At 31.8% G+C, this 25,398-nt stretch overlaps 1 protein-coding gene across 3 annotated transcripts in view; it reads left to right on the forward strand.

Annotated features, from left to right (window-relative positions):
- ralgps2 (Ral GEF with PH domain and SH3 binding motif 2) overlaps positions 1-25,398 on the forward strand; it is a 150,570-nt gene that overhangs the window by 119,803 nt on the left and 5,369 nt on the right. For 2 of the 3 annotated variants that reach the window (XM_051138901.1, XM_051138902.1), the window contains exons 10-20: positions 3,229-3,366; positions 3,448-3,538; positions 5,209-5,279; positions 5,518-5,659; positions 8,413-8,564; positions 8,658-8,712; positions 10,579-10,656; positions 15,862-15,967; positions 19,378-19,470; positions 23,636-23,741; positions 23,929-24,020. In XM_051138901.1, coding sequence (XP_050994858.1) covers positions 3,229-3,366; positions 3,448-3,538; positions 5,209-5,279; positions 5,518-5,659; positions 8,413-8,564; positions 8,658-8,712; positions 10,579-10,656; positions 15,862-15,967; positions 19,378-19,470; positions 23,636-23,741; positions 23,929-24,020 — 1,124 coding nt within the window. The remainder of the gene's footprint in view (positions 1-3,228; positions 3,367-3,447; positions 3,539-5,208; positions 5,280-5,517; positions 5,660-8,412; positions 8,565-8,657; positions 8,713-10,578; positions 10,657-15,861; positions 15,968-19,377; positions 19,471-23,635; positions 23,742-23,928; positions 24,021-25,398) is intronic. The other variant, XM_051138903.1, reaches the window with a different exon arrangement.

Here is a 25,398-nt window from a genome sequence, read left to right on the forward strand (position 1 = left end):
GAGTCCTGGCCTGAACACATCTAAATGGCAATATTCAGTTATAGTCATAGCGCCACCTGTTGACAACAGGAAATGTCATGCTTTACACTAAATTAAAGATACCATGTTTAATCTGTACTAAACCTCACATTTGATGAAAGTCCTGGCCTGATGACATCTACATGCCAATATTCAGATACAGTCATAGCGCCACCAGCTGGCAGCAGGAAGTTTAGCACATATAAAATGACTTTGACATATCCCCCATATTACCACTTTAAATGCATATTGCTCACCGTCTGCTGTTTTTCTAAAGCCACCGGGCAGCAGTGAGCCCGGGTGCGAGGGCCCTTTCAATGTTGCTTGCAGCTTTAATTGTAGTTGAAATGCTCTTTACATTTTTTTTTAAAAAAGTCATATAGGTTTGGAACAACATTAAGTCAAGTAAATGTTGACACAGTTTGCGTCTTTGGGTGAACTGTCCCTTTAAGAACCCTGTTTTTTGTGTGTGTTTGTTTTCCGTAGGTAAATGAATAGAGGTCTATGGGGACCCACTGCACTGGAATAAATGTAAAAATAGACATGGTTTTGATTGTACAACCACAAGATGTAAACATATTTCATGTGTTTACATGTGGCCAGTGAGATAAAATCGCTAGCCTTGTCTATGTAACGTTATATACAGTCTTTTAATTCCTATCATGACCATGTAATGGCAGCGAATCCTCTTTTCATAAAATACAAGCAATTTTTCCTAAACGAGACAGTTTATGTAAAATACACTTGCAAGAATTATGTCAGTAATTGAATGTCGTGAACAGAAGTTCATCCTAGAACAGAAGTCGTACTGAAGGACTATTTATAAGTTTATAGGAAGAACTGATTATTCTTTTTGTAAACTATTTTGCGCTGAAAGGAATGTCTCCCCTAACCTGTGTCAGTTTTTCCCCTTTTTTTTTATTTTAGTTTTTTTTCCCTAGGTTGTTTGTTTGAGCTCTGGTCAGAAGTAGTAGTTTGAGTATGAGTTTGGCGTCTACGTTTTATGTTGAGTTAGTGTGTGTGTGTGTGATCTGCAGAGATGTTTAAATGGAAGTGTGATGCCTAAATGGCTGGACTTCACCCTATTAAATGAGGTGTTAAGGAAATGGACAGACGTCTCCTGTTCAGTAGAGATTTTCTCCCATTTTGCTTTCCCACAATAATATTTATCTTGCGCCTGAGCTTTGTCTGACATTCACAAAGCAGCCGTCTCTCCTCAAGATCTCTTTCACTTTGCAGTGCATGCATTGCATTGTTGATAAAATTACACACACTACTGTTCAAAACATTTGAGGTCAGTACGTTTTTTGACAGAAATTAATACTTTTATTCAGTAAGGATTTGTTCAGCTGCTCATACGTGAAAGAAAAGACATTCACACTGTTACACAAGGTATCTGTTTCGTATAAATGCAGTTCTCTTGAACTTAAAAAATCCTGGGGAAAAATGTATCCGGTTTCCAAAGTGGAATGACTGTTTTCAGCATTGAGAATAATAAGAAATAATTCTTATTGTAACATATTAGAGTTATTTCTGAAGAATCATTATTGATCAAATAAATGCAGCCTTGGTGAGCATAAGATCAAGGGGGAAAAATCTTACCAACCCTAAACATTCAAACATACAATTGAAGTCAAAAGTTTACATACACCTTGCAGAATTTGCAAAAAGTTAATTATTTTACCAAAATAAGAGGGTTTATGCAAAATGTGCTATTTTTTTTATTTACTACTGACTTGAATAAGATATTTAACATAAAAGATGTTTACATATAGTCCACAAGAGTAAATAATACTTTATTTATTTTATTATTTTTTTTAAACAGCCCTCTGTTCTTCAGAAAAGTCCTTCAGGTCCCACAATTTTTTGGGTTTATTAGCATTTTTGTGTATTTGAACCCTTTCCAACTATGACCGTATGGTTTTGAGATCCATCTTTCCAAACTGAGGACAACTGAGAGACTCGTATGCAACTATTACAGAAGGTTCAGACGCTCACTGATGCTCCAGAAGGAAAACCGATGCATTAAGAGCCAGAGGTGAAAACTTTTGAACAGAATGTGTACATTTTTCTTATTTTGCATAAATGTCCTATTGTTTTCTTTTAGTACTGCCCTTCAGAAGTTACAGAAGATATTTACATGCTCCCCAGAAGACAAAGTTACATTTATCCTAATCTTCATATTCAAAAAGTTTTCACCCCCCTAAGAGCCTGTTTCTTTTTTGAAGCATTAAGCGTTTGAACCTTCTGTAATAGTTGCATATGAGTCCCTCGGTTGTCCTCAGTGTGGAAAGATGGATCTCAAAACTATACAGTCACTGGCTACGTTTACATGCATATTTTCTCTTGTGGATTATATGTAAACATCTTTTATGTGAAATATCTTATTCAGGTCAGTACTAAATAAAAAATAACATGCATTCTGAGTGATCCCTTTTATTTTAGTATAATAATGTACATTTAGCAGATTCTGCAAGGTGTATGTAAACTTTTGACTTCAGCTGTATATAGTGGGTCCAAAAGTGTTTGCTTATTTATGTATCTATTTAGAATTTGAATCTATGGGTTAGCAGTTTCATTAGCCATGTTTATAATGAAATTTTTTCCGTTTAGATTTGGAGATCTGGGGTACTGTGCTCTCTCTCATCTGTTGTCTGTTTTAAATCAGTCTGAATTCTGGGACTACTTTGCCTTTAATTATTTTCTAAATCTTTCATTTGCTCTTCCGTCATCCACGTCAGTGAATTGTGTGCTGTTTGTATTTTGATGATCATCACAGATATGATGCTCTGGTGTCATGTCTCCGAGCTTATATACCTAAGATCATGCTGTCGCAGACACATATCATCAATATTCACGCACGGTCTGTTACACGGTGCCAAGTGTTTCTCCAGAAGCAGCACATCTTTCTTTCTAATGCAGATACTTCCTGCACATAATGTTCCTCACTAATCCAAATATGTACTCCGTATGATATAAGTGCTCTCTAGATGGACCAGAGGAAGCCTGTCTGTCCACCTCCCAACTGCAGACGGATAAGAATAGATAGAGAAAAAATGATTTCTTAAAGGAAAAGAGAAATAAAGAGATCAAGAATAATTATATGTATAAAAAATAGTTCATAACTTAGTCCTTAGTCCTTGCAGTTTCTATTTTGCTGTAGATTTTGTCACCAAAAAGCTTTTTTTTTCCTTCTTGTGTATGTTGCAGGTATATATCTGTCTGATCTGACCTACATCGATTCAGCGTATCCCTCCACCGGCAGCATTCTGGAAAACGAACAGCGTTCCAACCTCATGAACAACATTCTGAGAATTATCTCTGACCTGCAGAGATCTGTTGAATATGGTGCGTATCACATTTGTGTGTTTGTTCACTTTGGCAAATGAACAGAAGTAACTGTGAATTCATTTCTCCACTCTGTCTCAGATATCCCAGTATTGCCGCATGTCCAGAAGTATCTCAACTCTGTTCGCTACATCGAGGAGTTACAGAAGTTTGTGGAGGACGACAATTATAAGTGAGCAGGAGATACATTTATATTACATAAAACACTAGCAATAAAAAGTTTGGAATAATTATCTTTTTTTTTTTTTTTTATGTTTTTGAAAGAAGTCTCTTATGCTTATCAAGGCTGCAGTTGTTTGATGGGAAAATGCAGTACAATCTTTTTAAACCATTTTAGTATTTTAAAATGAATATAATAATTTATAAACTGTTTTTAACATTGATAAGAAATGTTTCTTGAGCAACAAATCAGCATATTAGAATGATTTCCGAAGTATCATGTGACACTACCCAGATAGCACATGTAGGTCTGCAAGATGTCTGTTAAAGATCACTTGATCTGGAAATCATCAGCTGTGTACAAACATCTGACAGACGTCTGTTAACGTGTTGCTAGCATGATTAACATGTTGTCAGCAAGATGAGCATGTTGTTAATATGTTGTTAGCATGTTTCAAGCATGATTATCATATAGCTGGTATGTTACTAGTATTATTAGTATGTTGTAAATAGCATGATTAACATGTTTTTAACTTAATTTAACATGTTGCTAACATGAATTAATAAATTCAGCTAAACAGCCTATTTAGCAAAAAAACATCTGAAGCTAGCTAAAACGAACTGGTTCAGTAAAAAAAAAAAAAAATCCTGCTAAAACCAGTTAATTAAAAAAGCAGTTAACAGCCAGCTAAAACCAACTGATTTAGCAAAAAAATAAATAAATAAATAAAACCATCTGATTCAGTAAAAATCCAGCTCAAACTAAAAAAATCAGCTGATTCAGTTAAAAATAAAAAAGCAAAAAAAAAAAAACACAGCTGATGTAGTAAAAAAGAAATGGCTAAAACCCAAAAATCAACTGATTTAAAAAAAAAAAAAAAAAAAGGTTAACAACCAGCTAAAACCAGTTGAAAACCAGCAAAAGTTGAATTAAAGTTGATTTAGCAAAAAAACCCAGCTAAAACCAAATGATTTAGCAAAAATAGCTAAAAACCACCTAAAATCAGCTGATTTAAAAAAAAGTTAACAACCAGCTAAAACCAGTTGATTCAGTAAAAAAAACAGCTAAAACTGGTTGATCTAGCAAAAAAAATCTAAAACCAACTGATTTAGTAAAAAAAAAAAAAAAACAGCTAAAACCTAATAATTTAGCAAAACCAGCTAAAAACTCCCTAAAATCCACAGATTAAAAAAATATAAATAAATAACAACCAACTAAAACCAGTTGATTTAGTAGAAAATTAACTAAAACCAGCTGATTTAGTCCCCAAAAAAAAAAAATTAAACCAGTCTTAGCTGTTTTAAGCTGAAAATAGGTGGTTTAAGCTTAGGCTGGTTTTAGCTGGGGTTTTTTTTCAGTAGGAAATTGTTAAGATTAAATACGCCCCCACCGCCCCCACCACCCCCTCCCCCCAATGAACGTCTATGGGATTTTTGGTGGTGCTGGTAGTCTGGGTTTCGTAACCATAATCCGGATCAGTTATCAAGTCAGTCTCAAGGTCTCACCCAAGTTTGGTCGTCCTAGCTTGTAAGCTCTAGGAGGAGTCATTTTTACGGTATTTTAATCAAATGCAGTTAAACCAATTTAAAAATCATGGTTATTCCAAACTTCTGACTGGTAGTATGTATTATACTTTTAGTGTAAGTGTTTGTAAATGTTACTGATGTTTGTATACGTATCAGGTTGTCCCTAAAGATTGAGCCACCAGCTACCAGCACACCTCGCACCACTGCCTCTAGAGAAGACCTCACAGGTAAGAAACACATGCGGCCCACACACACTGACGCTAACTAGACGTCATGCCATACATCTCTTCCGAGGTGTTATCCTAACCAGACGTGGCCATGATGTGACAACATTTGGATTTTGTTTGTTGCGTCATACTGGGTTTGCTCTGGCCACAGTTTTGCTCGCTCTAAAGCTGTATATGAAACACCTTCAATGTCCCACGGTCTTGTTAATGATCAGTGTTTGCTTTTTTCGTGACTCAGGTCCAGACACATCTGCGTCACCTTTATGTGGTCGTCGTGGTAATGTTGCTGAAGGTGCCCTGCCTAAAATCCCCCCGACGCCACCGTCGCCCCGGAACCTCATCACCTACGGACACAGGAAGTGCCACAGCCTCGGCTACAAGTGCGTTTGATTCATATCCTCCATTTGTTTGTGTCTGAGTTTATTCTGAGTGTACTTCAACACCTTTAGTCATTCTTTGTGTTTATAGACCATAGTCTGAGTGGGCGCCATGTGCAACAAATGAAAACCAGGTTTATAGGGAAATACAGTTTATCTGTAGTCTCTTAAAGTGCGTCATCTTATTTGTTTACTGAAAATTTGTGGAAACATTTGGCACTTAAAGGAGAAGTTCACTTCTAGAATAAAAATTTCCCGATAGTCGGTGACAACAGCCTCGTTGGCAGCACACCGACATACAGCGCAGTTGCACTTAGGGCGTCCCGAGTTCGAGTGCCGGCTCGACCTTTCTCTATGTCGCCCGCTTCTCTCTCTGTCCCACTGCGCTTCCTGTCAATACTTAACTGTTCTATCACAATAAAAACCAAAATGCTAAAAATAAATCTTAAAGAAAAATTCCTGAGCGTTTACTTATCGCTGTGTCATGCAAGATGTTCATCCAAAACATTCCAGGATTTTTCTCCATCTAGTGGACTTCAGTGGGGATCAACGGGTTCAAGGTCCAAATTACAGTTTCATTGCAGCTTCAGAAGGTCTAATCTAGCAAAACGATTGGTCATTTTCTAAAAAGAAAGAAAGAAAAAAAACTTTTTAACCATGAAACTCTTTTTGCGCAAACCCAACCTCACGCATTACGTAGTCACGTTGGAAAGATCACGCATGACATAGGTGGAAGTGCAAAGAAAGTCAAATGCCCTTTACAAAAAAAGGTAAAACAGCGATGCATGACCTTTCCAACGTGATTACATAATGCATGAAGTCCAGCTAGTGCAAGATGAGCATTTGTGGTTAAAAAGTATATAAATTTCCTTTTTTTTTTTTGGGAAAATGACTGTTTATTTAGCTAGATTCCTCATTCCCTTATTCCTCAGCTGGGATCATGTAGAGCCCTTTGAAGCTGTATTGAAACTGCAATTTGCACCTTTAACCTGTTAATCCCCACTAAAGTCCACTATATGGAGAAAAATCACGGAATGTTTTCTTCAAATCCTTCATTTCTTTTTGATTGAGGAAAGAAAGACATGAACATCTTGAATGACATGGGGGTGAGTACATTATCAGTACATTTCAAAACAAATGGTAGGTGAAATTAGGTGTTCAAAAATATTAAATAGTCAGTGAAATGAGGTGCTGTAAAAAATTGATTGTCAGTCTCAGGAGTCTGAGCTACTTATTTTATATGGAAAAATCCAAAAACAACATTCATTACTGTTTACAACCTTGCTCTTATTTAATTTAATTTAATTTAATTTTATTTAATTTTATTTAATTTTATTTAATTTAATTTAATTTTATTTTATTTTATTTAAACAGAAATTCATCTTGAGTCCCAGTTTCAAAGAATGTTGCACATTTTTCATTGCAATTTAATGTTTTTTTTTTTTTTAAGTTAATTATAAAAAAAAATAGTTTTACTACAATTTATTTATTAGGTTTAATTTACAGATAGTTAGTGAAATGAGTGGCTTTAAAAACATTAAAAAAAATAAAAAGTAAATTTAAAAAAAAAAAAAAAAAAAAAAAAAAAACTGTCCAGGGCTCAACGCTAAGGATTTTTTCTACTGGCCCAGTCGGGCAAATGGTTCAAATTTTTGCTTGCCCTGTCAAAAAATTTTACTGGCCCAGCCACAAAAAAAAAAAAAAAGAAGTTACTGTTAGCATTGCTTTTGACCCATTGCATACAAAATGATTGCATTCAGTTCGTGTGAAAGCCTGGAACAGAGATTGGTTGAAATATGTCCAGTCGAACGGTGCTTCTTTACTCCACTGTATAAATTAGATTAATCATTGTTAAAGCTACAAAGTTAGTCATCAAGACGGGTATTTTGACATACTTTTGTATGTAGGCTATTTGTCCGTCTGAGACGCGTCTCTCTGTGATTGCGCTGTACACACAGAACACAGCATGTGAGTAGTGAATGGAGTTGTCTTTCACACCTTGCTCGAATGCTTTGAAATCGCTTGAAATTTTAAATGACAGGCTCAAAACAGTAGCAGTGGCCCAATCGAGCCAGTGACAAATTCTTCAACTGTCCTGATTGTCTTTCACACTAGCCCCGGGCCATCGGACACTCCTTATTGTCGAGCCCCGCTGTCAGTCTCAGGAGTATGAACTGTTTATTTTATATGGAAAAAACAATTTTATTTATTTTAATTTATTATTTTATTTTATTTTATTTTATTATTTAAACAGATAAACTGTATAAAATGAACATCTTGAGATTTTCTTTGAAAATTGCAAATCATTTTCTGTAAAAAGTTATTTAAAATATTTATTTAATATCAATTCGACTCTCTAAATTATAATGTTGTTCAGTTCTATTCATAAAGGTCAAGACTTGAGTTGGAATAGGCCAAAATCAGAATTAAGTATGATATAATTGGCAAGTGCCATATATTTTCAGTGATTTGTCTGACACCTTCACAGCAGCAGTGTATTTTGGCATTAACTGAAAGTTCTGTTCCTCAGTCTCGTTTTCATTTACTCTATAACTTTTAATGACCTGTTTCTCCTGTCTTTCACCTCACCACTTTGCTAGCTTTCTTACTGTAGCTTAAACTCCCTGAGGAAGGATCTGCCTTATACTTATTTTCCCTATATGTGATTTTCTTCTAGTTTCTGTCCAGATTTGTAACTGTTAAGAAAACATTTCAGTTTTTAACTTGACTTCATCTCTTTCCTGTGTGTGCTGCAGTTTTATCCACAAAACAAACACGGTGGAGTTTAAAAGCGCCACGTTCCCCAACGCCGGATCCAGGCACCTGCTGGACGACAGCGTCCTGGAAAGTCACACACCCACACGAGGACAAGCAGAGAGCTCAACACTGTCTAGCGGCATTTCACTGGGTATAACACACAAACACACACACAGAGTTACTGGATCACGGACTGGATCTTATTTTTTTTTTTAACCGAAATGTCATGATCGTATGATTTCAGGAAGCAGTGAAGGGTCGGAGCTCAGTGAGGAGATGTCGTGGCCTGCCTTTGAGAGGTGAGTCTTTTAAATCATTCACACTTGCGAACACATTCAAGGACGATTACACATGCACATACATGACCACATGTGTGAGTACATATGGACACAGCATGTCATCATGGAACATGCTGGAATGTAACGCACCCCTTCCCACCAGCCCTCCTGAACAAAAAGGTTCTTCCAATGCTTCGTCATCATTAACTTAACACAATCATTTTCTATAATACAGCTTTCGATTATTTGCTAATTGTTTATAATGCATTGACTATTTCAAATGTGACATAAACCTGCTTTAGACTTTAGTTTCCCATAATTGAACACCTGCGCTAAAACGAGCTTCAGCATGTGAATGTAAAAGGACCTTTGCACTAGAAAATGTGTGTTTTTTGGCACAGAAGAGTGTGTTCTGTGAGCCTCAGCTGCCTGTGCTTTTCTCTGACCCCCAAATGATCATCATATTCCCTCATTAGCGCTCTACCTCTATTGTAGCTAATGAGAGATACTTCCTGTAACAGGAATAAAGTATGAGAGAGTCATTTGTGACGGCCGCTGCCTACCATGCTGCATCAGGTGTACACAAACGCATCAGTGTACCCGAAATGCATGTCAAAGACCTTTTCTTTGTCTCCTTCTGTTTAAAAATATCTATTTAATATTTAAAGAATGAGAATTTAATAAATTATAAGTAATCATATTTTGATCAGTCGTATATATGTATTGGACCATTTTGAGATTATCAAAATTAGCCGTTAATCTTGCTAGTTTGGCCTTGCTAGTTTGAGTAATAGAAGTGTCAATTCCAAAATCTGCCAATAACTTTATTAATGGATAATGCGCAGTTTCTGATTTTAAATAGCTTAGACTAAAATATGATATTAATTTCATTTCATATTTTTTTAGCCCATTTTATAATCAATGGATAATGCAAAATTTCTGTTTTTAAATATTTTTGACTTGAAATATGGTATTAATTAATTAATTTTTTTTAGTCAATTTTGTACTTTTTAATGGATAATGCACAATTTCTGTTTCTAAGTAGTTTTGAGAAAAAAATAACTTTAATTGAATTTAATTGAATTTAATTTTTTCATACATTTTGTACCTACTAGTGGATAATGCACAATTTCTGTTTTTAAATAGTTTTGAGTAAAAATGTGTTTGTGTATTTATTTATTTAGTTTTGCATGATTTTGGTTTGGCAAATATTTACAGTGTCGTTCAAAAGATTTTTTTATTGAATGTTGTTGACAGAAGTTTTTCTTTTTGGATTAAAATTGTTGAAAAAAACATATTTTGTATTTTAATATTTAAAGATTTTTTGGAAAGTATTATAATACACATTTGGTGCTCAAGAAACATTATTATTAGAGATTAAAAAAAAAACAGTTGTTTAATATTTTTAATTGTTTTAAAGTGTATCTTTGATACATTTCTTGAGGATACTTTGATTTTTACTTTTTTTATTTTTTATTTAATTAATTAATTTATTTATTAATTAATTAATTTATTTTTTTATTCATTTGTAGCTAGTGGAATATTGTGCAGACCGCTGGTCATTTTCGTAAAATAAACACTTGCCGTCTTTGCTACTTTAATTTTGCTATAATAGCTTGATGACTATATACTGTTCATTAGTTATATTAAATATATTGGCACTATATAGGTCACTGACCATCCTGCTTTCTAGGTACACACTGATAAAACCTCTATTGGTTGATCATGTATTGTGCGTCAAGTGTTTAATTAGACATGCCAAAGTCTTTAGACCACAGAAGGAGACTAAGAAAAGTTCCAGCTACAGAGCTCTAGCACGGCCTGTACTGTGTGTTATGTGTGAGGGCTGTGACTGACCACTGCCCCGCTATGACTGACACTCTACAGGACTCGATTCTACCACTCTCTGGGCCCCGTCTGCAGAGTGGGCCGCATTTCCTGCAGAGGAGCGCTCAGGCCCAGCAGGTAACTCACCAACCCTCCGACCCCTGCCGGGTCTCTCTCTGTCAACAACTGGGGAACTATCGCCGTCACAGTGTGCAGTGTGTGTTTTCTTGCTGTGGAATCAGGTTGTGGGTTTTTTCTATTGACTCTTATGCTGCAGTCGTGGCTTGTTGCTTCTAATCAAAACCCGCTAAAGCCACTGAAGCATCTCTTCCGATTCCTCCTGCTTTCTGTTTTCCGAACACACGCACACGGCTTCTCTCACCTTTGCTGTAATATGGCGCTTGCAGCAGTGTTATAAAGAGAAACATAATGGGAAAACTAAATGTTCATCTTTCGAAATAAGCATTCGAGTGACTCATGTTGATTTAGTGTTGCAATTGGCAATTTCATGTGAGGGCGAAAGTTTTTCTGTGCAGATTTTGCATCAGGTTTAGTTTGCCGTAGGAATTTAATGTGTTGAGCAACACTAAACTGCTTCGTTTGTAAGAGAGTTGGCTAATTCAACTGTGTGAAAATTCATCGTCAAGGATTAGTTCTCCTAAAAATGAATATTTGTTGAAAATTCACACACCCTCAACCAGTCCTAGATGTAGATGATTTTGTTTCTTCACTGGAGAAATTCAGCATTACATCATCTGCTCATCAATGGATCCTCTACAGTGAATGGGTGCCGTCAGAATAACAGTCCAAACAGCTGATAAAAACATCACAATAATCCACAAGTCCATCAGTTAATGTATTGTGAAGTGAAAAGCTGTGTGTTTGTAAGAAACAAATTTATCATTGAGGCGTTTTCATTTTAAACTTTTGCTTATAGTCAAAACAGGAGTCCATAATCTATAATAATGCTTTATCCAGTGAAAAAGTCCATTCCATGTTGTCCTCTCACATCAAAATCTCCTTATAAAGTTTTTTCTCCTTATAAATTATGCTTTATCTGTGCGTATTTCTCTCTTGATTCATACAAGACCACTCGTATTTTAGCTGAAAGCAATAGTTTAAACTTAGAAATGTCTTAATGATAGATGTTTGTTACAAACACACAGCTTGTGGATTACTTACATTTTAGTTTTTAATTATTGTGATGTTTTTATCAGCTGTTTGGACTTTCATTCTGATGGCACCCATTTGCTGCAAGTGAGCAAGTGATGTAATGCAAAATTTCTCAAAATCTGTTCCAGGGGTCGACCAATACCTGTATTTCTGGGCCGATACCAATTATTACAGATCAGGTATACCTATAACTGATATGTCTGGTGTAAACATGAAAATTAGGATAAGAAAATGTTTAACACGTTTTAGTTTGCAAATCGATTGTGAACATGATCGATACCGATAGCCATAAAAATGCTTAATATCGACACTGATAATCAGCCAGGCCGATAATCGCTTCACTCCTAATCTTTTCCAATTAAAAAAAATGTCAACCGATAATCGGTCCACCCCTTATCTTTTCTGAATTTAAAAAAAAAAAAAAAAAAACAACTCAACTCATCTTCGATGGCCTGAAGATGCACATTTTCAGTTTGCAATTCGAATGTGAACGTGACGATGACGATGCTGATAACCATAAAAATGCTTAATATCGGCACCGATAATCGGCCTGCCCATTATCTTTTCTGATTTAAAAGAAAAACAAAACTCATCTTTGATGGCCTGAAAATGAGAACATTTTTAGCACATTTTTAGTTTGCGAATTGGTTGTGAAAATTACTGATACCAATAACAATAAAAATGTTTAATATCGACACTGATAATCAGCCAGGCCGATAATCGCTCCACCCATAATCTTTTCCAATAAAAAAAAAAAAAAACTTATCTTGGATGGCCTGAAGATTGGTACATTTTTAGCATATTTTCAGCTTGCCAATCGATTGTGAAAATGACCGGTGCTGATAACCATAAAAATGCTTAATATTGGTGCCGATAATTGCCCCGCCCCTTATCTTTTCTAGTTAAAAAAAAAACTCATCTTTGATGGCCTGAAGATGAGTACATTTTTAGCACATTTATAGTTTGCAAATCGGTTGTGAAAATGACCGATACCGATAACAATAAAAATGTTTAATATCAGAGCTGATAATCAGCCAGGCCGATAATCACTCCACCCCTAATCTTTTCCAATTAAAAAAAAGGAAAACAAAAATTATCTTGGATGGCCTGAAGATGGGTACATTTTTAGCACATTCTTAGTTTGCAAATCGATTGTAAAAATGACCTATACTGATAAACATAAAAATGCTTAATATTGGTGCCGATAATCTGTCTGTGCCTTATCTTTTCTGATAAAAAATAAATAAACAAAAAAAAAAACTCATCTTGGTTGGCCTGAGGATGAGTAAATTTTTAACACATTTTTAGTTTGCAAATCAGTTGTGAAATTTACCAGTACCTATAACCATAAAAATCCTTAATATCGGTGCCGATAATCAGCCCGCCCCTTATCTTTTCTGATTAAAAAAAAGAAACTCAACTCATCTTCGGTGGCCTGAAGATGAGTACATTTTTAGCACATTTTCTGTTTGCAATTCGAATGTATAACCGTTGCTGATAACCAAATGCTTAATATCGACGCTTATAATCAGCCAGGCCGATAATTGCTCCACCCCTAATCTTTTCCAATAAAAAAACCCTAATCTTGGATGACCTGAAAATGAGTACATTTTTAGAACATGTTTAGTTTGCAAATCGAATGTAAAAATTGACCGATACCAATAACTATAAAAATGCTTAATATCAGTGCCAATAATCAGCCTGCCCCTTATCTTTTCTGATAAAATATAAATGAAAAAAACCCATCTTGGTTGGCCTGAGGATGAGTAAATTTTTAACACATTTTTAGTTTGCAAATCGGTTGTGAAATTTACCAGTACCAGAATAAAAATTCTTAATATCGGTGCCAATTATCAGTCCGCCCCTTATCTTTTCTGTTAAAAAAAAAACAAAAAAAAAAAAAAAAAAAACTCATCTTGGATGGCCTGAAAATGAATACATTTTTAGCACATTTTTAGTTTGCAAATCGGCTGTGGAAATGACCGATACTGATAACCATAGAAATGCTTCATTTCGACGCAGATAATCATTCTGTCCCTTTTCTGCTAATAAATAAATAAATAAACTCATCTTGGATGGCCTGAGGACAAGTACATTTTTAGCACATTTTGTGCGTGCAAATCGGTTGTGAAAATGACCAATAACCATTAAAATGCTTAATATCAATGTGGATAATCGGCCGGGCCGATAATCGCTCCACCTCTAATCTTTTCAGGAAAAAAAAATCATCTTGATTTGACCTGAGGATGAGTATATTTTTAGCACATTTTCAGTTTTTGGTGAACTATTCCTTTAGTCGACAAGTGGAAGTGGAAGTTGAGATTGATTTGTGACAGCTGTATTGTAACTATTTCGGAGCAGCTTATCAAACAAGAATAATATGTAGAACAGGACTTGATTTTATCCTTCAGCTGTTGATTGGGCTGTGAAAAGTAAGTGCTTGCATGCAGCAGTAAATTCAAATATGACTGCAATTGGCTAAACTACTTCATGGCCTTGCATACCTCAGCAGAAAAAGCAAGTTATGACAATTTGATTACAGGATCAATAAATGATGCACAGATGGTCCTTCAGACACAGATCTTAATGTTCTTGAGTTTAAAAACAACTCAGTTGTTATTGTGAAACAATAGATGAGAGGCTTTGAAATGTTTCTGTGTACATTTGACAGTTAAAAAACTGAATAGTGCAGTGCTACAGGAGGAGAACTGCCAGATGTTCAACAAATAAATAGACTAAATAGCTATAACTTTAGATGCAGACCCGCAGATTATGTAAATAATAAGGGAACATTGCTCACAGCGGATGATTTGAAGTCTGACAGTAATTGTCTTGAAATTTAATGTTCAGTGTGGTGAATTTGTTACACAAGCAGTGCTCTGATGGCCCCAGCGGTGCTTTAAAAAGGGTAAATTTAATTTTGAGACTTAACCTCTCAGACAGGGGTTTACCATGCTGATAGCCCTGCACGTCAAAGCACAGCACGTTAAAACCCTCACAGAGAGCATTTCTGTCTATAAATTTATGTCTTTTAAAACACTAGAAAGGTACCGATATTTTTTTTTTTTTTTTTTTTATAAGCTTATTCAGTAACGAAGCACATATGGTGCTCATTGTTAACAGATGACCACCCACTTTTGCATATCAACAATTTTTTGCTATTGTTGTGCACTTCACATCTGGAGAGATTACCCAATTATCATAACAGAGGTCATCTACATACAGAAGTCTTAAAGGTGCAGTAGTCATAACAGGGCCTTTACAATATAAGAGAAAATGGTCAGGAAAACAGAATTAAGAAAACCTTCTCTAAGTGGACTTTAAAATGCCAAAAAGTCTATTTATGAGTGTTAATGTTTTGAGTTTAAAGGGTTTTTTTTAGATTCTACTGTAAATTAAACTAAACCAAAGCCAATTTAGTGAGACCAAATGACAAGACAGTTAAATAATCTTAAAGAATGTATGGCTGTTGTTCTTTTGTGTTTAGATTTAGAAATAAATAATAGAGGAATGTTTTGTGGCTCTGAAATGTCAGTAGACAACATTTGTAGGCGGTGGAGTTGCTTTGTTTCGGTACTTGTGAAAAGAGAACGCTTTTGGCAGTTTACAGTTGCAGAGAAAAATAAGAGAAACAAAAATACATATAACCAAAGTAAATAAATAGTTTACAAAAAAAGTCATTATTTATTCACCTTTGTTTTAAATTTGTCATTTTCCATACTGATGCAAAAAAAAAAAAAAAAAGTCATGCAGTAGCTTTGTGTAAGGAAAAGATTGAAATTAAAGTTAATATTCAGTCCAGGTTTATGAGACTGTTTACAGGAATCACTATTTTGAGTCTTATTTAGTCACAGTCTAAATGGTTTGTTGACAAATCAATCATATCATTGACATTATACATGTTTTTGAGTGGCAGGAGGTTGAATAAATAATGACAGGATTTATTTTTGGGTGACCTGTCCCTTTAAGACATATTAGTCAATATTACCTTTTCAGTTTTTCACAGTTCACTCATTTGCTTTCTTTTTCTCTCAAACACTCTCACTTTCTTCACATAATAATTCTGGGGTGTGGCTTTTAAAATATATTCACTTGAATTCTAAGAATTTGATGTCCCCCGTGTGTCAGTTAAGCCTTTGTGTCTGTGTGTGTGCGTGTGTGTGTCTGTAGCTCTGCAGAGTCGGAGGAGCTGGCGGTGCATCTGTACCCAGGAGCCGTCACAGTTCAGGGGGTCTTACGCAGGAAAACAGTCCTCAAGGAGGGCAAGAAACCCACGGTGAGAAACACACAACCGCTTCTACTCTTCTGTCTGCTGTACCATCAACTCTCCCTTTTCTTTTCTTTTCAGTGCAGATAATAAACTGCAGCTAAACACAATGCATTGTTAGCAAACCAAAATTAAAAAGGACCATTGTCTTTTTAAAAATAAGGGAAAATTGGTTCTTACAAGTATGTCTATTTATTGTTAATAACAAATGCAGTGCATCCAATAAAATTATATTTTGACACCTATTCTTCTGTAACTTGCCACATTATTACACAATATTACATTTTATATTGTGAAATATAATAAAAAATGAAATATAAAAAAAGTTTTTGACGCAAAAGGGCATGTCCAGTGAAACTCTGTTTTGATGCATATTCGTCTGAAACTTGCCACATTATTACACAATATAACACGTTTATATTGTGAAATACTGTTACAGTGAAAAACATGTTTTTGATGTCAAAGCCATCCAATATAACACATTCATCAATAAAACAGATACAAATTCATGTGAAACTTGGCACATTATTACATAATATTAGTATTATTTTGTTATTAATAATTATATTTTGTTATTATTATATTATATTATATTATATTATATATTTGTTAGATTAGATTAGATCATTTTTCTCTGTAAGTGTCTCATGCTCACACATTTTGATTAACAGTGTAAAAGCAGTAATATTGTAAAATTTTATTTATTTATTTTTGGACATAAAAGGCCATGTGTCCAATAAAACTCAATTTTAATACATGATCTTCTAAAACTTGGCATAATATCACACAATATTACACCTTTATATTGTAAAATATTATTACAATTAAAATCTCTTTTATCTCTTATGCACACATTTTGATTAAAATTGTAAAAGCAGTAATAATGTGAAATATTACAATTTCAAAATGTTTGTTATTGACATCAGAGGCCATGTGTCCAATAAAACTCTATTTTGAAACACATTCATCGGAAACTTGTCACAATATTACACAATATATTATATTGTATTATATTATATTATTCGACTAGATTATTTTCCTCTCTAAGTCTCTTTATGCTCACACATTTTGATTAAACATTTTTATACTGAAAATATAATAACTGAAAATTAGTGCTAAAATGGCATTACAATTTGTATAAAAATAATTTCACTTGAATTTATTATTGTTGTTATTACTACAGTGCCTTTAAACAAACATTAGATGGCATTACAATTCTTATAGAAATATATTTATTTTGACAGTATATTTATAATTCATTATTTTAATACATTTATAATTTATTTCTAAATTATTATTATTATTATTACTACTACTACTGCTACTACTTCAATGCCTTTAAACAAAGATTAAATGTAGTTAAAATTCTTATGGAACTATATTTATTTTAACATTATATTATATTATATTTTATATTATATTCGACTAGATTATTTTCCTCTCTAAGTCTCTTTATGCTCACAGATTTTGATTAAACATGTAAAAGCAATAATATTGTGAAATATTACAATTAAATTGTTTATTTGGGGGGTTTAGACGTAAAAGGCCATGTCCAATAAAACACTGTTTTAATTCATAATCTTCTAAAATATTACACTTTTATATTGTGAAATATTATTACAATTAAAAAAAAAAAAAATGTTTTTGAGGTCATAGCCGTTCAATAAAACATATTCATCAATAAAACAGATACAAATTCACTGTTCACTTGACACACTATTACGCAGTATTACACTTTTTGTTATTATGTTATGTTATCTTATGTTATGTTATATTATATTTATTATATTTTTTGACTAGATTACTTTTCTCCCTAAGTCTCTTATACTCACACATTTTAATTAAAAATGTAAAAGCAGTAATATTTTGAATTATTAGTTCAATTGTTTTTTGTTTTGTTTTTTTGACGTCAAAGGCCATGTGTCCAATAAAACTCTATTTTGAAACGCATTCATCTGAAACTTGTCACAATGTTACACAATTTTACACTTTTTTATTATATTACATTGTATTATATTATTATTTCTCTGTAAGTCTCTTATTCTCAATTTTTAATTAAAAAAATTAAAAGCAGTAAATTGGTGAAATATTGTTCAAATTTAAAAAAAATTGTTTTAGACGTCAAAGGCCATGTGTCCAATAAAACTCTATTTTGAAACATTAATTTGACACTTGTTAAAAGTTAGCACAGACAGTTGAATTTATTTGATTGAAACTATAGTACAAACAGTAATATTGTGAAATATTACTACAATTTAAAAAAAAACCTGTTTTCTAATTAAATATATATTTCAAAATGTAATTTATTTCTTTGATGAAATGCTGAATTTTCAGCATCATCACTCCAGTCTTCAGTGTCACATGATCCTTCAGAAATCATTCAAATATGATGATGATGATGATGATTTGCTGCTCAAGAAACATTTATTATAATCAATCCCATAAACTACTTGATATTTTAAGGAATTTGTGATGCTTTTCTTAGGATTATTTAATGATTAGAAACTTCAAAAGAACTATTTATTTTGTAACATAATAAATAAAGGTATTCATTTCTTTTCTTTTTTCTTTTTTCATACCGATCCCAAACTTAGATTGTAGTACATGTTACTTGATTTTGATCACATTTTACCTTTTTTCTGTTGGGTCACTGCTCGATGTCCATTGTAAAATCAAAACCAGTTGTGATCTTTTGTCTGCACTCCTCCATTTCTGTGGTTACGTCTTTTCCCTCTCATCATAATCTGCTCTTTTATCTTTTGCTCTACAGTCTCTCTTAACTGTCAGTCATTTCTCCATTAGCCCCATCAAACCCAGCGGTTTCCTCAGAGAGGAGTGTGTGAAGTGAGCCAAGGCAGTAAAAGATACTGCGTTAGAGTCCAGTAATGGGAGCTGAGAGGCCTTTTAAAACCCACATCTCCTGCACATATTTGATCTGCTGCTAAATCTGCCTATCTCTGTCTTTCAAGACCTTTTACTCAAACATGCACGTACATACCTACACATCTGTACAGTTTTGCCTCTGTTTTCTTGCACAAGTGTATAATTAAGCGAGTGTATCGTTCCGGTTAATCTTGATCCATATGTTCAGATTATTCAGATTAGATTGTTTTGTGCTTACTCTGGAAATGTCTCGCACATAAGCTTATTATGCTTAGCTGACATTGGGAGGATTTTGTACTTATAAAAGAAAGTTTTATATTTCAGCTATAAAAATAAAGCACACTTATAGGCTTCCTGAAGCTGTTGTCTATGTGTGCCAGTGGTGTTCGTCTGAAATTAAAAATGTGTTGGTGTTTGTTTACTTCTCTCCACAACCTCTGAGAAGAATGCTTTAGTGTGGGCTTGGAAGCTCGTTGTGTGTAAACCTCAGTGTTGGACTAATGTTTTGTCTCTGGTTTTTCTTGTGTTGTCTGTAGGTGGCAGCGTGGACTAAGTATTGGGTGGCTCTTTGTGGTACTCAGCTTTACTATTATACTGCCAAGTCCCTCAAGGCCACAGAGAGGAAACATGTGAGTCTTTCCCGCTACTGCAGATACCAACACATATTACTCTCACAAACCACATTAGTGTTTATTCTGAAAAAACAAACTGGCCACATTTAAGAAGCTTAAAGAAGATTAGCCCTATTTCTAAGACTGTTAAAATGTATTTTTGGGAACACTTTATAATAAGGTGTCATTTGTTAACATTAGTTAATGTATTAACAAACATGAATGATACGTTTATTATACTGTGTATTAATCTTCGTTAATGTTAGTTAAAATAAAAATTCATCGTCGTTCATTGCTCATGTTGGTTCACAGTGCAACTGATTTTATTAATAATAACTAATAAAAATAATAATTAATAATAATAATAATAATAATAATTATTATTATTATTATTAGAGTAAGAATTATAAATCTTTTAAATTTTAAAATAAATATACTACTTTTCAGAATTGTTTCAGCTTGGCAAGATTTTTGTTTTTGAAAGAAGTTGCATGCTTATCAAAGCTGCATTTATTTAATTAAAAAAAAACAGTAATATTGTGAAATATTAATAAGTATTATTACAATTTAAAATAACTTTTTTTTTTATTTGTATATATTTTAAAATGTAATGAAAATACTGTGATGCAAACCTGAATTTTCAGCATCATTACATGAATTACATTGCAGCTCAAGAAAATGTTTATATTATCAGTGTTGAAATCAGTGTTGTTTTGCTTGATATTTTTGTGGAAATATATTTTTTAAGGATTTTTTTGATCAATAGTATAAATGAACAGCGTCTTTGCTAAATAAAAAAAAGTTGCTACATTTTTTAATCTTTAAATACAATTTATTAGTAGTATTAATATTAATTATTATATTAAAATCCCTCTACAAAAATATTAAATGGAATTAAAATTTTGATATATTTCATTTGACATTACAATTCTTATAGAAATGTATTTACTTTGAAGTTACATTTATAATTTATTATTTTAATAAATTAATAATTATAATTTATTGTTGTTGTTGTTGTTGTTGTTAAAAATACCTCTAAATTATATTTAAAAGCATTACGATTCTTATAGAAATGTATTTACTTTGAAATTCTATTTATACTTCATTATTTTAATACATTTATACTTTATTATAGTTATAAATTATATTAAGAATTTATTATTATTATTATTATTATTATTATTATTATTATTATTATTATTATTATTTGATTTTGTTTTATTATTTTTTTTTATTCTGAAAATAAAATAATGAAAATTAGGGCTAAAATGGCATTATAATTTGTATAAAAATAATTTCATTTGAATTTATTATTATTGTTGTTATTACTACAATGCCTCTAAACAAACATTAGATGGCATTACAATTCTTATGGAAATATATTTATTTCTAAATTATATTTATATATTTTTTTTTATTATTATTATTATTATTATTATTATTATTTATTTATTTTTATTTTTTACTGACAGTAAAATAACTGAAAATTAGGGCTAAAATCAGAAATCAGAAATCGACTTTTTTTATTTGACTTTGTAGTAGTGCTGTCACGATATCAGATTTTTCACGACACGATTATTGTGGCCTAAAAATTCACTTTAACGATATATTTTGCAATCTAGAAATCTTGAAAAAAAAAATAAATAATCATGCTATGTGTCTGTGAAGTTAGAACTGGATGATTTTGAGCAAGGTTTGGGTACAGTATGCTTCATACAGTCCATGTGTGGTCCATCTGAAGCTGATAAATTGATGACACTCGTCATGTAAGAGGGAGAGAGCGTCAGTGTGTCCTGTGGCCCGATGCGTCATCACATAATCACTTCAGTATGACACTGATGGGAGAATGTTTATTCTAACGCCGTCCAGCAGGAGAGTTTGGGAGAGACCGTGATCCTCTGAGCCAGGAACTGTTATGCTGAATAGACTGGAGTGGTGTTTGTAGGGATGTGATGCTGTCCAGGAGGTGTTGAGAGGGAAGAAAGAGTTGTCGGAGCCAGGAAGAATGCGAACAACAGCATGCCGGATGACTGATTAATCAGGCCACAGTGTTGAATGAAGGCAGCTGTTTGCAGTCATTGGATAATGAGACGGATGACGACATGAGCTATCACACATTATCAGTGTTAATGAGATCAAATACACATACACTGACAGACGTTTACACGCACAGCTACTTGCTTACGCTGACGCTCGCGATACATGTGCATTCAGGATTCTGCTCATCAATGAAGTCAAGATGTATGCATGTATATTTGTGTTAATGTTAAATTGTTGTTTATTTTCAGTGTAATTAATTATATAACAACAACAACAAACAAGAATAGTATCAATAATAATAACAATAATAATTGAAATGTTCATTTTTCAATTAAATAACAACAACAGGTATTATTATTATTATTATTAATAATAATAATAATAATAATTTAAATGATAATTTCGTAGTATCAATATAAATTACTTTCTGTAAGAATTGTAATGTCATTTAATATAATTGCCATATACATTTTCTTTTTTATTTTGACCCTAATTTGGGGGTGGGGGGTGGGGGTCACAGTATAGTAGTAGTAGTAGGATAACTCAAAATTATGGTCAGAATATTACATTTATAATTTATTGGATTTATAGATTATTATTATTATTATTATTATTATTATTATTATTATTATTATATACTACTTTTAGTTTCAGTATAATAATAAAAATAATCAATTTGATTTAATTTTAATAAATTAATTTATTAAAATAATAAATTATACATATAATTTCAAAGTAAATACATTTCTATAAGAATTTTAATGCCATTAAATATAATTTAGAGGCATAATATTAATAATAATAATAATAATAACAATAATTGTACTTTTATATGATCTATAAGAAATGTAATGCTATTTAATGTAACTGGCATATAAATGTTTATATTAAATGAAAATTAGATTAGATATTAGATTAATATGTTGACCCTAATTTGTATAATAATAATAAATTATAAATCTAATAAATTATAATAAATTATACATTTAATATTTTGACCCTAATTTTGAGTTAGTTTCAGTATAATAATAATAATAATAAAATGTAAATTATAAATTCTAATGAATAAGTTTATTAAAATAATAAATTATAAATATAATTTCCAATTAAATACATTTTGTTAAAAATTGTAATACCATTTAATATAATTTAGAGGCATAATAATAATAATAATAATTGTACTTTTTTATATGATCAATATAAATAATTTGTTCTATAAGAATTGTAATGCAATGCAATTTATTATAATTGGCATATAAATGTTTATAATAAATGAAAATTAGATTAGATATTAGATTAATATTTTGACCCTAATTTGTAAAATAATAATAATAATAATAATAAAGTATAAATCTAATAAATTATAATAAATTATAAATTTAATATTTTGACCCTAATTTTCAGTTAGTTTCAATATAATCATATTAATAATAATAAAATGTAAATTAATAAATTATAATAAATATGTTTTTTAAATAATAAAATATAAATATAATTTCAACTTAAATACATTTTTTATAAAAATTGTAATGCCATTAAATATAATTTAGAGGCAAAATAATAATAATAATAATAAGAATAATAATAAATATAATAATAATACTTTTATATGATCAGTATAAATAATTTGTTCTATAAGAATTGTAATGGCGTTTTATATAATTGGCATATAAATGTTTATATTAAATGAAAATTAGATTAGATATTAGATTATTATTTTGACCCTAATATTTCAATTTTTGTATAGAAATAATAATAATAATAATCTAAAACATCTAAATTAAATAATATAAATATTTTATACAAATTGCAATGCCATTGATTTAATTTGTAGTTAAATATTTATATTACATTTTAATATTGTGACTGCAGTGTTTAATTTTTATTACAAAAAAATAACAGTATTTCAAATGAATGAAATTAATTTCTATACAAATTGTAATGCCATTAATATAATTTGTAATTTGAATTTAAACAAAAAAAGTCCTGCACTTGCAAATGTATTAAAAAAAAATCCCATATATTTTTAATTGTTTTTTTGATCATCTACGTACCTATTGATTGTGTGAGGGTGATCGTTGATATTGAATTTAAAAAAAAAAAATCTAGAAGCATTTTAATATTTTGACTGTATTTTTCACAGTTCAAATCCACCGCCAGCAAAAGTGTTTCTGTTTTGGGCTTGATGGCCATGATGGCAGACGACCCGGAGCATCCTGACGTCTTCCTGCTGACCGACTCTGAGCATGGTGAGACAGACAGTCACAAGCCTCGGACAGCAACTAATCACAAGTTTAGAACAAAGAGAGATGACCTCACAGAAATAAAGCCTGTTGAAAAACATCTATTCAGTCAATACTGAGAAACAATGTACTATTCAACAGTATATGATAATATGCAATTTTCTGCAATTATTTTTTGTGTGTGTGCCGTCAGGAAACTCATACAAGTTCCAGGCGGGGAACAGAATGAACGCTCTGCTGTGGTTCAAACACTTGAGTGCGGCTTGTCAAAGCAACAGGCAGCAGGTGAGTGTGTGTTTGTGTGTGTGTGTTGATTTATTCAGCTCAGAGTGTTTTTTAACTCACAGTTTCCTTTGTAGAGAAAGTGCACCACATAAGCCATTCAGTGCCCTTCACTGTGCACTTAATGTTCAGAGCGTTTCCAGGCTGCATTTTTTGAGCTAAATTGTAGATGTTAATTGCTCCTCAGGAGATGCTATTGTGTTGAAATCCTTTGAGTTCAAAAAAATGTGGGAACATTTTGCTCTAACCTTCTGTTTTAATGCAGTGTTTCAGTGGGATCTATTAAATTTCACATAAGCATTTCACATAATGGCTTTTTGAAACCTGTTGTTTCCAAGTACATTGGTCAAACTGACCTACAAAAGCATGTTCCATTAGCAGGTGTTTAGGTCTGTAATAAACTGAGCAGTGACACTGCCCTCTAGTGCTTGACATTTGCTAGGCACATCCCGTCAAATGCAACATCGGAGAAGCTAGTTTGAAATGAGCTATTCATTATTTACAATAGTTCAACTACAGTCAAGCCACTTTTTTCTTTTTTTTAAAGATGCTAACTACATTGCAAACTAGAGAAATTAGCTAACAACACTGAAACCATGTAAGTTATGGCACACAAACTATGTCTATCTCTCCATATATATATATATATACACACATATACATATACATACATATACATACATGTATGTGTATATATATATATATATATATACATATTATACATATATATATATATATATATATATATATATATATATATATATATATATATAAAAAAACAGTAAAAATAGTAATATTGTGAAATATTATTGCAATTTAAAATAGTCATTGTCTATTTTAATATACTTTAAAATAACATTTATTCCTGTGACGCAAACCTGAATTTTCAGCATCATTACTCCAGTCTTCAATGTCATATGATTTTTCAAATATCATTCTAATATGCTGATTTATTATCAGTGTTGTGCTGCTTAATATTTTATATATATATATATATATATATATATATATATATATATATATATATATATATATATATATATATATATATATATATATATATATATATATATATATATATATATATATATATATATATATATTATTATTTTTTAAACAGCATTTATTTAAAATAGACTTTATACTGTTAGAAGAGATTCTTATTTTGAATAAATGCTGTTTTATGATTTTTGAAGGATCATGTTACACTGAAGACTGAAGACTGGAGTAATGATAATGAAAATTCAGCTTTGCATCACAGGAATAAATTAGATTTTAAAATACATTAAAATAGAAAACTCTTATTTTAAATTGCTATACTTTTTTATAATAGAACTTTTTTTCCCTGTATTTTTGGTCAAATAAATGGATGAGCATAAGA

This window comes from Labeo rohita, chromosome 20, assembly GCF_022985175.1.
Source record: "Labeo rohita strain BAU-BD-2019 chromosome 20, IGBB_LRoh.1.0, whole genome shotgun sequence".
NCBI classification, from domain to species: domain Eukaryota; kingdom Metazoa; phylum Chordata; class Actinopteri; order Cypriniformes; family Cyprinidae; genus Labeo; species Labeo rohita.